Source organism: Anomaloglossus baeobatrachus, chromosome 5, assembly GCF_048569485.1.
Source record: "Anomaloglossus baeobatrachus isolate aAnoBae1 chromosome 5, aAnoBae1.hap1, whole genome shotgun sequence".
NCBI classification, from domain to species: domain Eukaryota; kingdom Metazoa; phylum Chordata; class Amphibia; order Anura; family Aromobatidae; genus Anomaloglossus; species Anomaloglossus baeobatrachus.
In genome coordinates, this window is record NC_134357.1 from 149,351,658 (window position 1) to 149,367,759 (window position 16,102).

The 16,102-nt window shown below is 48.0% G+C and overlaps 1 protein-coding gene across 2 annotated transcripts in view; it reads right to left on the reverse strand.

Moving 5' to 3' along the window:
- UNC5B (unc-5 netrin receptor B) overlaps positions 1-16,102 on the reverse strand; it is a 284,071-nt gene that overhangs the window by 23,900 nt on the left and 244,069 nt on the right. For both annotated transcript variants that reach the window (XM_075348974.1, XM_075348973.1), the window contains 3 exons: positions 6,383-6,754; positions 4,651-4,738; positions 1,468-1,636 (listed from right to left, as the gene is read on the reverse strand). In XM_075348974.1, coding sequence (XP_075205089.1) covers positions 1,468-1,636; positions 4,651-4,738; positions 6,383-6,754 — 629 coding nt within the window. The remainder of the gene's footprint in view (positions 1-1,467; positions 1,637-4,650; positions 4,739-6,382; positions 6,755-16,102) is intronic.

The following is a 16,102-nucleotide window of genomic DNA, read 5'->3' on the forward strand; positions in this document are numbered from 1 at the left end:
CAGGAAAAAATATTCTTCTTTCCACTGCAGTTTTCAAAATGTACCACTAGAGAGTGCTATATGATGCAACAATACAGGAATCCTATGGCAGTAGTGTAAGCGCCATGGTTATAATTACAGATCACAGCTCTCTGCGTTAGTACCCGCAAATTATTGAAAAAGGAAGTCAGATTACACTAGGCTTGTTAAATAAGCACGTGCAGAATATGAAAGTGCTCTTATAGATGCAGTTTCACACGGAGGATTACAATACAATTGGTAGAAGGTTAAAGGCTAGATAAATCAATTCAGCTACAAGACTCAACATGGACTAAATTCACAGAGTGCGAAGCCGGCAGTGATCTCTCAGAAATGTTCATTAGTTGAGAATTCATCTAAGGAGTCTTCCTATGTAGTAGTCTGTAGTAGGCGCTTCCAGTCTGCAGCTCTCCAGCTGGGTTGGGTATACGGCTGGAGAGCCAGAGATCTGAGACCGTGAACAGAGGCCAAATGATCAAGTACAGAGTAATAACAGCTAAATGGCTTATTAGAGCTTAAAGGGGTTGTCCAAAAAATAAAATATACTTTTTTACACATTGGTGGTTTTATATTAAGGACCAGAAGCATACTGAATGCAGGATGGTCTGGAGGTCTGCTCTGGAGCTAAAAATGATGTCTGCATTGTGCAGAAGCTAGAAGGATTGGCCGCAGCGGTCAGGTGACCATAAGTTTGTCATGAGGAAAACAACTGTTGATGCTCTCTTCATATCACCTGGCCTATGATTGGCTGCAGCAGTCCCGTTACTCCCAAACATAGAGGACATCACTTCTGGAGGTGGCAGAGACCTCTGGAGTGTCTTGCACTGAATCCAAGGATGCCTCTGTTTATTATTTTGAAACCAACAATGCAGAAAAAATGCATTTGGAGGTTAGACACCCCTTTTAAAAAACCCTACTGAATATGCATTAGCAACCATTTAAAATAAAGAAGCCCTCCCATTAAGTTTTTTATTCCTGTGTGTATGTGTATGTAAATTTTTTTGTATTAATATACTCACCTCCCGCTGCTCCCTGCCCAGCGCCATTCTTCTCCTCTTCTGACTGATGTCACCACAATTGTGACTGTCCGGCTAACTCCTTGCTCTATGTGTGAGCCGGAAGTCAGTTTTACAATGCAAGCCTATGGGCCTTGTTCTGATGCTCCATGGGCTTTAATTGTATGAGCCACATCTGGGTCATGCAGGGCGTAGCACATAGTCTGCAGAGGGGGTGACGTCATCAGTAAGAGGAGGAGTATGACGAGAACAGTGGTAGGTGAGTATATTAATACACTCACACTACATCCATATAAACACACATTTAATCAATCAAAACTTAAAGGGAAGGCTTCTTTTAGAAACATGTAATACAGATGATAGACCCCTGCAGATGCCCAGTATGGACCACTGTCCCCGCACACCGCTCCTAGCACTGCTGAGACATTCCTACCTCCCAGTTTGCTTGGTGAGACTGAGTCTTCAGCTGTAAAATCCAGTCTGATGTGGCTGTATCTGCACAATGAGGGATGGTCAGAATGACAGGTCTGCACAACAGAAGTCCCGTGGGCCCGCAAGTCACTATAGGGCTTAAAACAGTTTGTGTCCCTTCCGAAGGTAGACTACAAATAAAGAATAACCAGTGATCAGACTTTTTTTTAACCTTTTGTATTAAAGAGGTTTTCTACTACTGGACATCCCAAGCTTAATTAATTGTAATAAAAACAATGGATACTCAGCTTCTGCAGTGGAGTGGTTGCAGTGTTGTCAGTGCCGATGTTCCCAGTGAGAAACAGATTGTCTGCAGCCTGCCAGTGACACATCACTCTCCGGGAACAGGTGAGTAGCCATTGTTTTTATTTTATGTGAGGTCCAGAATTAACTAACTGTGGTTGTTTAGTAGTGGACAACCATTTTAAGTACTGTAGAATCTTGCCAAAACGAATTGAAGCTAAATACAAAGATGAATTCATGTATCATGGCCACGGCAACTTAAAGGGAGGCAGAGGTTTGTTGGCTGGCTACATAATCAATGACGGTGGTGGTGAAGGGGGGGGGTATCAGAATGAAATAACCCCTCTAAAAACCAATCCATCATCTTTACTGCATTTATATACACTATAACAGTTACATACAATAGATTCAACCACATAAAAGATCACTTTAACTTGATGCACAAGAGACCATTTTGGAACAGTTACATCATTAATGTAATACGCACAAACCAATGGATATAATTGTACTCCTCTTAGAATACATGTCTTTCTGGGAAATGTCAGCCAGTGGTTATTTGGCCGCGGCCAGCAGACTTCTCTACCACTTTAAACAATGTGACGTAATATGACTAGACTAGTTATTTGCAGGACAAGAAAGTGAGTTGTAAGGCTGGGGATCAATGACAACATTTACTCTGTCAGCTGTGATATGGCTTAATTAGGAATACTTGGCTCTAAATATTAAGAGACTCCTAAGGCTATGTGCCCACGGGGACAATGTCCTGCGGATATATCCGCAGGACATTCCGCAGGAGCTCCCTGAAAACCGTAGCACAACTTTGTCTGTTTACATGCTGCGGTTGTATTGCGGAATGTCCTGCGGATATGGTGCGGGCATTCTGCATTGAGGATATAGTACTATGGCTTTGGCACTGCATCCTCAATGCAGAACAAGTGCTGCAGTGATCGGGAGTTCATACTTACCTCCATCACGCAGCACCTCGCTTTCCGGCGGCCGGGTCACTCTGTCAGCGTCTGCAGGAGAATGTGGGCGGGCCTGAACTAGCTCCGGCTGTCACATGACCGGAGCTCGTGCAGGCCCCACCCACCTCTTCCTTCCTGTACCTGGATCCACCGCGCTGCTGTACACCGGACGGAGAAAGTGACTTGGGTGTCTGTTATGGCAGGTAAGTATATGGTACTCTGCGGAGAAATCTGCAGGAATAATTGACTACTGATTTTTCCGCAGGGAAATCCGCATTATTTCCGCTGCGGAAAAATCCACAGCGTGGGCACAGCAGTTCCCAAATGCCATAGAAATGGCTGGGGAGTAGCTGTGCTGCAGATTTTTGAAAAATCTGCGGAATTTCCGCGAAAAATACGCAGCAAATTCCGCGCATTTTCCGCAGAGTGGGCACATAGCCTAAAAGTAAAGGGAATCTGTCAGCTCGTTTTTTGCTACCTCATCTGAGAAGAGCATGATGTAGGCAAAGCAAAGAGATTCTAAATCCAATGATGTATCACTTAGATAAACTTAGGTGCAGCCATTCTAACAGTCAGAATTTTTAGATTTAGCCATGTGAACTGTCACCCACACCAGGCTCTCAATAGAGATTGTACATTGACAGTGACGCGTCAATCAGAGGAGGAGTCATGCTGGACTTCCAGCAATGATAGGGGTCTTGTTGTTTAAAGGGAACCAAACATCAGGATTTTGGTATATAACGTGCAGCCAGTGCAGTACTGGCACTATCAGGCACAGGCTGTTCATACCATTAGTGGGCAGCTCAGATGTTTAGGCTGTGAAATCCATGTTTATGAAGTTTGAAAATTCATCCACTTTTTGATTGACGTGTGCACCTCTCCAGGTAATATCCGGGCGGGTTATGCACATGATTCCCGCCCCCGTCCCCCCCCTGTTCCTCCCTCTCTCTGGCTGTATGTAAATTTCTAATCTTCAGTTACACGGCGTCGGAGTTGGCGCCTGCGCATAGCGCTTATCTCCGACGCCATGTTTTTGAAGCCCGCATACAGTGTTTGGTGTCTGAGAGGGTGGCGCATGCGCCCTCGCTTCTTCATATCTCGTTGTGACAGCGGGAGCGTGCATGGTGTCACAACAGGACTGGAGAACAGCTGATCTTGCCGATTAGCTGCAGCAGACGATATCGTAGCAGACGTCTGCTGCAGCTAATCGGTAAGATCAGCTGTGCTCCAGTCCTGTTGTGACCACGGGAGCGCGCGTGGTCACAACGAGATATGAAGAAGCGAGGGCACATGCGCTGCCCTCTCAGACACTAAACACTGTATGCGGGCTTCAAAAACATGGTGCCGGAGATAAGCGCTATGCCCAGGTGCCAACTCTGACGCCGTGTATCTGAAGATTAGAACTTTACATACAGCCAGAGAGAGGGAGGAACAGGGGGGGACGGGGGGGGGCGGGAATCATGTGCATAACCCGCCTGGATATTATCTGGAGAGGTGCACACGTCAATGAAAAAGTGGATGAATTTTCAAACTTCATAAACATGGATTTCACAGCCTAAACACCCGAGCTGCCCACTAATGGTATGTACAGCCTGTGCCTGATAGTGCCAGTACTGCACTGGCTGCACCTTATATACCAAAATCCTGATGTTTTGTTCCTTTTAAACACCCATAGCAAATAAACAACAGATAGGACCCTTACAAGACAGGTATCCCTGAATCCTCTGTTTTAACCCTTGCAGCAAACCTGGCTTCAGCTTACATAGCAAAAACCTGCTGACAGATTCCCTTTAATGTTTTTTTATTTAACTTTCTACAGAGCAAGAAATATCCGTCGTAGAAAACCATGGAAATGTGCGCAGCGATATCATTGGATGTTAGGTCCATTTATTTATATGTGGCGGAATGGATTTTAAAAAGTAAAGGAAATTACTTACACTGTGTTCTCTCTCTTATTAATCATTAAATACATTTCATAGTATTTTCCCTGTGGAATAGCTCCATGTGGAATCAGCAGGCTCACTCCTGTCAAACAAGAAATGCATTTATACAAAATATCCATAAGGAGATTATAAAATGCGCTATAAAAGGGGCAATTTATAAATATTTACATTGATGCCATTCAAGTACTTGGATTTCATAATATGGATGCAAATCTTTAGCATAGATACGGGATACGATTAGTTATAACGCACAGAAATATCTTAAGACATCAACAAATCCAGCCACACACCATACCCTACAGACTAAAGCCTCCTTCACACGTCTGTGAAAAACACTCACGTTTTGCATGGTCTGAGGTGAAGGTGCATATGTGTGTGTCCATGTGTGTGTTCCATGTGCTGTCCCTGTGCTATTTGTGTGACATCCAGACACAGACAGCATGAGATGGTATACTTACCCATCCTCGGCGCTGCTGTCTCCAGCGCTGGTGTTACTTCTAGGTCCGTGCTGAGTGCAGTGAATATGCATAGGCATAATGAACGGGCCCGGAAATAACAGCAGAGGCTGAGACAGCAGAGCCGGAGACAGGTAAGTATAAAAATGCTATATTTTTATGTGACGTGTTTTCTCCGGTATGTCTCACACAGATCACATCAGTGTGCGATCCATGTGACATCTGTGCTGCCGGCAGAAGATGGACATATCACGTGTGCTCCACACGGTCCAGGTCAAAACACGGACGTGTGTGCAGACCCATTGATTTTAATGGGTCTATGTGTGTCTGTATCTCCGGTACATGTGAAAACAGACATCATACGTACCGGAGACACAGATGTGTGAAAAAGGCCTAAGGCTAACTTCATGTTACCATATTTGCAGTTTGCGCGTTGTCTGTGAAAAAAGCTGAGATGTCACAGACGACACTAGGCCCAATGTTAATTTATAGGGCTGTTCGTTCAGAAGGGTATTTTTTTTATGAACTGAATCGCAGCATACACTATTCTCTTTTGCATGCCGGTTGAGTCTCATCTATTCAAGTCTATGGGTGTGAAAAATAAAAAAAAACAAATCCCATACAGATCAATCGTGCAACAGTCAGTTTTATGGATGCATTGTCATAGGAAACTATAAATGGTCTTGTAAATGTTAATACCTAACAATGTGAAAAACAGACCACCATACAGATGACAACTGTGCACTTTTTCTGGATGAAAATCAGACTATTTTCTTATACTACTGTGTAAATTTATCCTAACGGTAATAGTACTATACGCCATGTGCTCTTAGGACTGGTAGAGACTAAAAATACACATCATCTAACAATATGGGTTATGAACGTGCCACTATTAAGAGCGGTAATTGAACATTTTATTCATCACAAATTCTTTTTGGTGCCAATTATGTTGAAGTTCAATTTATACTAATGCCAATATGCTGACATTTCTACAGCTTGTAAAGACAGTAATGGCACATACGTAAACAAGAAGAAAAACTTCCCGGATTCGGCTGAAATTATCATGACAGGTGCCTGTTAGGAAGCAATTTATTTTAAACAGGTGCTCGGCACGATATGCATCATAATGGCATACACTACAAACATAATTATTCATAATTCCCGCGACCTTCTGGGTTTTCAGCCGAATCAACCACGTAACTGTAATAAACATTCATAGCGCCAAGCAAACAATTGGTTTACACAGTATATGGCTGAAAATGCCAACCTACCTGTGTTTGGGAAAGTCAGTCTACCCCCAAGGCTTCCAAATGTCCCAGTCACACTGTTACTAGAGTCTCGTGGCAATGTCAGGAGATGCTGGCTACTTATAGTTTTATTCCTTGCGTTGATGATGTTGGTATCTGTGGGGTATGTCCCGATGAGTTTAGGGCCCAGCAAGTCATCGTGTATCCCAGGAGAGGTCCCCACCGGGGAAGAATTAAAGACTTTAATCTTTAGATTTGGTAGTGGATCTAACAAGGGAGAGTTGGTCATGGGAATTTTGTCGGCAGAGTCTTGTAATGCGTACATATGGCCTCGATATATACCAGCGTTGGCAGTTAAATCTGGCTGCATTGATGGGTGTAATAAATGGGAGTTGTCTACGAAGAAAATCAGAATTACAACAATTTTTAGTGTAAGTATCACACTTGCATTTGCTCTTCTCTACACAATATTTAATAATAAAAGCTCTTCGATCTATATATTTGCTTAATCTAGTAATAATACATACAATATGATGATTAAGCTGAGTAAAATAGGTCACATTATTTTTTGCCTACATTATGACTTTTATAGCTCTCAATCTGTATAGGTATAATAGGCTTTTATTATTTTTGGACTCTTTAACCAAGGAGACAAGCAGGATGCATCCATGAAGTCTAGACATGCTATATGATACCATAAAATACTTGATAACCCCACAGATGTATGTGAGTTTTACAAACACCTAGTAAAATCTTAAAAGAGTCAATACTATAATACTAGCAGTCTTACATTTAATATAATGGGGCCAATATAGTTTGTGCTTACTACTTGATTAGCCATCGACATACCAGCAAACGCATATATAAATGCTTGAATATATCGATTCCGCAACACTGAAATTGCAACACCAGGAAGGAAAAGTTGTGGAAATTTGAAAAATCACGGGATGGATAGAAATGTTAATGATGTGCAAGAAAAAAATGGAAACAAAATGTTCCAAATATCTCGATATATTAATTATCGAGTATGAGTGCTAGACACAGAAATTCCCGCATTTGCATCACTTGGCCGCTACATGTGAAGTTATTAATGGCTGTCCGAGGAATGTTTTTCTGCGCATCTGCACAGGATGCAATAAATCAATATCCACTTTTGGGAGCTTCCATTGCAATTACTGATCAGTGATGTCCTGCTTTTGTTTTGGATGCAAAGATTGTTGGAAATTTGTCTAGGAGAAGACATAAGTAATGCCATGAAGAAGGTCTTCATGAAAGAACTTCACACTGGTCCTGCTCCAAGGATTATAGAATGATGTAACATAGTATATGGTAGCTGGACTCCTCTAGTCTTCATTTCATGCACACTAAGGCTATGTGCGCACGTTGCGTTCTCTGCAGTGCGGAAAAGAACGCACCCTCTGGCAGACTGGACACTGCGTTTATAAAATAAAATGTATCCACAATGCATGCATTTTGGATGCTTTTTCCATGCTTTTTGGATGCAGTTTTGACAGTGCGTTCCCCCGGAAATTCAGCTCTGCTACATGCCCGCTGACAGCACACACAGACAGAGTCGCGCGATGAGAATGAACTCGGGTGAACTGTACCTGACTTTATTGTCATACAGCAGCTCTGTCTGTGTGTGGCGTCCCGATTATCATCTTCACCACACACATCCCGACATCCCCGCACATATCCCGACATTACCGCACACATCCCGACATCCCCGCACACATCCCGACATTCCCGCACACATCCCCGCACACATCCCGACATCCCTGCACACGTCCCGACATTACCACCGACATCCCCGCACACATCCCGACATTACCGCCGACATCCCCGCACACAACCCGACATTACCGCCGACATCCCCGCACAAATCCCCGCACACGTCCCGACATCCCCGCAATGTCCCGACATCCCCGCACACAACCCGACATTACCGCCGACATCCCCGCACACATCCCCGCACACGTCCCGACATCCCCGCAATGTCCCGACATCCCCGCACACATTCCGACATCCCCGCACACGTCCCGACATCCCCGCCCACATCCCGACATCCCCGCCCACATCCCGACATCCCTGAACACGTCCCGTCATTACCACCCACATCCCGACATTACCGCCGACATCCCCGCCCACATCCCGACATTACCACCCAAATCCTGACATTACCGCTGACATGCCCGCACACATCCCGACATCCCCGCCCACATCCCGACATCCCCGCACACGTCCCGACATCCCTGAACACGTCCCGTCATTACCACCCACATCCCGACATTACCGCCGACATCCCCGCCCACATCCCGACATTACCGCCAACATCCCGACATTACCACCCAAATCCTGACATTACCGCTGACATGCCCGCACACATCCCGACATTCCCGCACACATCCTGACATTACCGCCGACATCCCCGCACACAACCCGACATTCCCGCACACATCCTGACATTACCGCCGACATCCCCGCACACAACCCGACATCCCCGCATACAACCCGACATTCCCGCACACATCCCGACATCCCCGCACACAACCCGACATTCCCGCACACATCCTGACATTACCGCCGACATCCCCGCACACAACCCGACATTCCCGCACACATCCCTGCACACATCCTGACATTCCGGCATACATCCTGACATTACCGCCGTCATCCCCGCACACGTCCTGACATAACCGCCGACATCCCTGCCCACATCTCGACATTACCGCCCACATCCCGACATTACCGCCGACATCCCTGCACACAACCCAACATTCCCGCACACATCCTGACATTACCGCCGACTTCCCCGCACACATCCCGACATTACCGCCGACTTCCCCGCACATATCCCGACATTACCGCCGACATCCCCGCACACAACCCAACATTACCGCCGACTTCCCCGCACATATCCCGACATTACCGCCGACATCCCCGCACACAACCCAACATTACCGCCCACATCCAGACATTACCGCCGACATCCCCGCACATATCCTGACATTACCGCCAACATCCCTGCACACATCCTGACATTACCGCCGACATCCTCACACACAACCCGACATTACCGCCCACATCCCGACATTACCGCCGACATCCCCGCACACATCCCGACATCCCCACACACATCCTGACATTACCGCCGACATCCCCGCACACATCCTGACATTACCGCCGACATCCTCGCACACAACCCGACATTACCGCCCACATCCCGACATTACCGCCCACATCCCCGCACACATCCCGACATCCCCGCACACATCCTGACATTACCGCCGACATCCCCGCACACGACCCGACATCCCCGCACACGACCCGACATTCCCGCACACAACCTGACATTACCGCCGACATCCCCGCACATATCCCGACATTACCGCCGACATCCCATACCTCATCATCACCGCACACACACCGGCATTACCTCAGTGACGTTTCCGCTGACAGCGCGATTCACTTCAGTTGCTGCGTGGAGCTCACAGGGGCGGCAGTGTATTACTACCGCCGCTCCTGCCAGCTTCATGTAGCAGAGCTGGATGCGTCGCGGGACCTCTGGATTACGCCAGACCTGGAGGGGTACTTGGGGATTTTAATAAAGTGGTGAAAGAGGGTATTTTTTTGTCTTTTATTCCAAATAAATGATTTTTTCGGGTGTATGTGTTTATTTACTTTCACTTACAGGTTAATTATGGAAGGTATCTCGGGGAGACACCTGTCATGATTAACCTAGGACTTAGTGGCAGCTATAGACTTCTGCCATTAACCCCTTATTACCCCGATTGCCACTGCACCAGGGCAATTCGGGATGAGCCGGGTAAAGTCCCGGGACTGTCGCATGTAATGGATGCGGCAATTCCGGGCGGCTCCTGGCTGATATTGTTAGGCTGGGGGTCTCCCCATAACGTGGCGCTCCCCATCCTGAGAATACCAGCCTTCAGCCATGTGGCTTTATCTTGGCTGGTATCAAAATTGGGGGGGACCACACGTCGTTTTTTTTTAAATTACTTATTTATTTATTTTACTGCACGATATGGTCCCGCTCACCTGCGGCTGTGATTGGTTGCAGTGAGACAGCTGTCATTCAGCGTGGGGGCGTGTCTGACTGCAACCAATCATAGGCGCCGGTGGGCGGGGAAAGCAAGGAATTCGAGATTGAATAATGAGCGGCCGGCATTTTCAAAAGAGGAAAAGCCGCCGGAGCAGTGTGAACGCCGTGCAGCCGACAAACAGAGAGAGTGACAGACAGATAGAGAGACCGACCGACAGAGAGAGAGAGAGAGAGACAGACAGAGCGACCAACTGACAGAGAAAGAGACCGACCGACCAACAGACAGAGGGAGATTGACCGACATCCACAGACAGAGATTGACCAACATTGACAGAGAGAGACTGAAAAGACTTGCGTCTAAAGCATGCGGAACTCAACAAAAATGCAGTCCAAGTGCATTTTGGTTGCGTTCTGACCCAAATCATTGATTTCAATGGGTGGAGAACGCAGCTACAACGCACAAAAGAAGTGACATGCTGCTTTTTTTTCTTCAGCGAGTTTGGGCATCCAAAATGCTGCGTTTAGAAACGCAGTGTGTGCATTGATTTTTCGGCTTTCTCATAGACTTTGCTGGGGAAGCTGAACGCATGCAGTTACGCTGCAGTTCAAAACGCAGCATTTCCGCGGGAAAAAACGCAACGTGTGAACATAGCCTAACAGCTCGACGTTGAGTTGATTTGATCGTGGAACAAGTGGTACTGTCATTTCTTCAAAGTATTGCTCATACAATGTGAGCAGCCTGCGTGGCCTAAATGTACTACCATGGCCTGCAGCATGTCAATACTTGTCTGCCATCGTGCCCATCTGGGAATTGTTATTTGTCAGCAATTGCAGTGGTCATTGCCAGGAGTGGATATTTATGATTTACTCAAGTGTATTCACCATAACAGAACATGCCTCAACAATGAAAAAACTCAATGATATCAGCCAAGGTGTGTACGTGTAGAGATTTCTGCAAAAGGAGCTCATACTCTATACTGAATAAATTGAGATGATTTGAAGATTGTATTTCCATTTTTCATCATTTGCATTTAATTATCATGTCTATTCATCCTGTGATTTCCAGAATTCCAACACTTTTCTTTCTTGGTGTTGCAATTTCAAAGGTGCGGAGTGTATATATAGATAATGTGCACAATATACTAAAAAAAATTATATATATATATATACACACACAGCTTTTGATATCCTGCTCCCGCTCATATAATATGCACTGCCGCTGTCCATCACCGTGGTGCTGAAACCGCACCGCGGCGATGGGCTGGGGCAGCGGCGTATATTATATCTGCCTGCGCCCTCCTTTGATCGCAAATGCCCCCCCCCCCTGTGTCATAGTAAAATAAAACACTCTTTACTCACCTCCTCAAGCGCTGATCTCCCGGTCTCCCTCCTGCTGCTGTGATCATGCATGCAGAGATGATATCACTCTGCTGTGCCGATCATATGACCAGCCGAGAACCAGGAAATGCAGGCAGGAGGCCGGAGCTCAACCCCAAGGAGGGAGTCACGAGACAGGACAGTGCTGGAGAAGGTAAGGAAAGAAGGGAATTTTGTTACTTACCGTAAATTCCTTTTCTTCTAGCTCCTATTGGGAGACCCAGACGATTGGGTGTATAGCTACTGCCTCCGGAGGCCACACAAAGCATTACACTAAAAAGTGTAAGGCCCCTCCCCTTCTGGCTATACACCCCCAGTGGGATCACTGGCTCACCAGTTTTAGTGCAAAAGCAAGAAGGAGGAAAGCCAATAACTGGTTTAAACAAATTCACTCCGAAATAACATCGGAGAACTAAAAACCATTCAACATGAACAACATGTGTACCCGAAAACAACCAAAAATCCCGAAGGACAACAGGGCGGGTGCTGGGTCTCCCAATAGGAGCTAGAAGAAAAGGAATTTACGGTAAGTAACAAAATTCCCTTCTTCTTCGGCGCTCCATTGGGAGACCCAGACGATTGGGACGTCCAAAAGCTGTCCCTGGGTGGGTAAAGAATACCTCATATTAGAGCTGCGAAGACAGCCCTCCCCTACGGGGAGGCAACTGCCGCCTGCAGGACTCTTCTACCTAGGCTGGCGTCCGCCGAAGCATAGGTATGCACCTGATAGTGTTTGGTGAAAGTGTGCAGACTCGACCAGGTAGCTGCCTGGCACACCTGTTGAGCCGTAGCCTGGTGACGCAATGCCCAGGACGCACCCACGGCTCTTGTAGAATGGGCCTTCAGCCCTGATGGAACCGGAAGCCCAGCAGAACGGTAGGCCTCAAGAATTGGTTCTTTGATCCATCGAGCCAGGGTGGCCTTAGAAGCCTGCGACCCCTTGCGCTTCCCAGCGACAAGGACAAAGAGTGCCTCCGAACGGCGCAGGGGCGCCGTGCGGGAAATGTAGATTCTGAGTGCTCGCACCAGATCTAACAAATGTAAATCCTTCTCATACCGATGAACTGCATGAGGACAAAAAGAAGGCAAAGAGATATCCTGATTAAGATGAAAAGAGGATACCACCTTCGGGAGAAACTCCTGAATGGGGCGCAGCACTACCTTGTCCTGGTGGAAGACCAGGAAGGGAGCCTTGGATGACAGCGCTGCTAGCTCAGACACTCTCCGAAGAGATGTGATCGCTACCAGAAAAGCCACTTTCTGTGATAGTCTAGAAAGTGAGACCTCCCTCAGAGGCTCGAAGGGCGGCTTCTGGAGGGCAACTAGCACCCTGTTCAGATCCCATGGATCTAACGGTCGCTTGTACTAGGGTACGATATGACAAACCCCCTGCAGGAACGTGCGCACCTTAGAGAGTCGTGCTAGACGCTTCTGAAAAAAGACGGATAGCGCCGAGACTTGCCCTTTAAGGGAGCCGAGCGACAAACCTTTTTCTAACCCAGATTGCAGGAAAGAAAGAAAGGTAGGCAAGGCAAATGGCCAGGGAGACACTCCCTGAGCAGAGCACCAGGATAAGAATATCCTCCACGTTCTGTGGTAGATCTTAGCGGACGTGGGCTTCCTAGCCTGTCTCATGGTGTCAACGACCCCTTGGGATAATCCTGAAGACGCTAGGATCCAGGACTCAATGGCCACACAGTCAGGTTCAGGGCCGCAGAATTCCGATGGAAAAACGGCCCTTGGGACAGTAAGTCTGGACGGTCTGGTAATGCCCACGGTTGGCCCACCGTGAGATGCCACAGATCCGGATACCACGACCTCCTTGGCCAGTCTGGGGCGACGAGTATGACGCGGCTGCAGTCGGATCTGATCTTGCGTAGCACTCTGGGCAAGAGTGCCAGAGGTGGAAACACATAAGGGAGCCGGAACTGCGACCAATCTTGCACCAAGGCGTCTGCCGCCAGAGCTCTGTGATCACGAGACCGTGCCATGAAGGTTGGGACCTTGTTGTTGTGCCGGGACGCCATTAGGTCGACGTCCGGCCTTCCCCAGCGGCGACAGATTTCCTGAAACACGTCCGGGTGAAGGGACCATTCCCCTGCGTCCATGCCCTGGCGACTGAGGAAGTCTGCTTCCCAGTTTTCTACGCCGGGGATGTGAACTGCGGATATGGTGGAGGCCGTGGCTTCCACCCACATCAGAATCCGCCGGACTTCCTGGAAGGCTTGCCGACTGCGAGTCCCCCCTTGGTGGTTGATGTATGCCACCGCTGTGGAGTTGTCCGACTGAATTCGGATCTGCCTTCCTTCCAGCCACTGCTGGAAGGCTAGTAGGGCAAGATACACTGCTCTGATCTCCAGAACATTGATCTGAAGGGTGGACTCCTGCTGAGTCCACGTACCCTGAGCCCTGTGGTGGAGAAAAACTGCTCCCCACCCTGACAGACTCGCGTCTGTCGTGACCACCGCCCAGGACGGTGGAAGGAAGGATCTTCCCTGTGATAATGAGGTGGGAAGAAGCCACCACTGCAGAGAGTCTTTGGCCGTCTGGGAAAGGGAGACTTTCCTGTCCAGGGATGTTGACTTCCCGTCCCATTGGCGGAGAATGTCCCATTGAAGTGGGCGCAGATGAAACTGCGCAAACGGAACCGCCTCCATTGCCGCCACCATCTTCCCGAGGAAGTGCATGAGGCAGTCTTAAGGAGTGCGACTGACTTTGAAGGAGAGCCTGCACCCCAGTCTGTAGTGACCTCTGCTTGTCCAGCGGAAGCTTCACTATCGCTGAGAGAGTATGAAACTCCATGCCAAGATATGTTAGTGATTGGGTCGGTGACAGATTTGACTTTGAGAAGTTGATGATCCACCCGAACGTCTGGAGAGTCTCCAGTGCAACATTCAGGCTGTGTTGGCATGCCTCCTGAGAGGGTGCCTTGACAAGGAGATCGTCCAAGTAAGGGATCACAGAGTGGCCCTGAGAGTGCAAGACTGCTACCACTGCCGCCATGACCTTGGTGAACACCCGTGGGGCTGTCGCCAGACCAAATGGCAGAGCTACGAACTGAAGATGGTCGTCTCCTATCACGAAGCGTAGAAAGCGTTGGTGCTCTGTAGCAATCAGCACGTGGAGATAAGCATCTTTGATGTCTATTGATGCTAGGAAATCTCCTTGAGACATTGAGGCAATGACTGAGCGGAGGGATTCCATCCGGAACCGCCTGGCGATCACATGCTTGTTGAGCAGTTTTAGGTCCAGAACAGGACGGAATGAGCCGTCCTTTTTTGGCACCACAAAGAGGTTGGAGTAAAAACCTTGTCCTTGTTCCTGAAGAGGAACAGGGACCACCACTCCTTCTGCTCTTAGAGAATTCACCGCCTGCATAAGGGCATCTGCTCGGTCGGGATGTGCGGAAGTTCTGAAGAACCGAGGCGGAGGACGAGAACTGAACTCTATCCTGTACCCGTGAGACAAAATGTCTGTTACCCACCGGTCTTTGACCTGTGGCAACCAAATGTCGCAAAAGCGGGAGAGCCTGCCACCGACCGAGGATGCGGAGGGAGGCGGCCGAAAGTCATGAGGCAGCCGCCTTGGAAGCGGTACCTCCGGTTGCTTTCTTGGGGCGTGAGTGAGTCCGCCAGGAATCAGAGCTCCTTTGCTCTTTCTGAGTCCCTTTGGACGAGGAGAATTGGGGCTTGCCCGAGCCTCGAAAGGACCGAAACTTTGACTGCCACTTCCTCTGTTGAGGTTTGCTTGATCTGGGCTGGGGTAAGGAAGAGTCCTTACCTTTGGATTGTTTAATGATTTCCGCCAATTGCTCACCAAACAGTCTGTCTCCAGATAATGGCAAGCTGGTTAAACATTTCTTAGAAGCAGAATCTGCTTTCCATTCTTTTAACCACAAGGCTCTGCGCAAAACTACAGAGTTGGCGGATGCCATTGCGGTACGGCTCGTAGATTCCAGTACCGCATTAATAGCGTAGGTCGCAAACGCAGACATTTGCGTAGTTAAGGACGCCACTTGTGGCACTGCTGGACGTATGAAAGAGTCCACCTGTGCCAAACCAGCTGAAATAGCTTGGAGCGCCCACACGGCCGCGAATGCTGGAGCAAACGACGCGCCAATAGCTTCATAGACAGATTTCAACCAAAGGTCCATCTGTCTGTCATTGGCATCTTTAAGTGAAGCCCCATCCTCCACTGCAACTATGGATCTAGCTGCAAGCCTGGATATTGGAGGGTCCACTTTTGGACACTGGGTCCAGCGTTTGACCACGTCAGGGGGAAAGGGATAACGTGTATCCTTAAGGCGT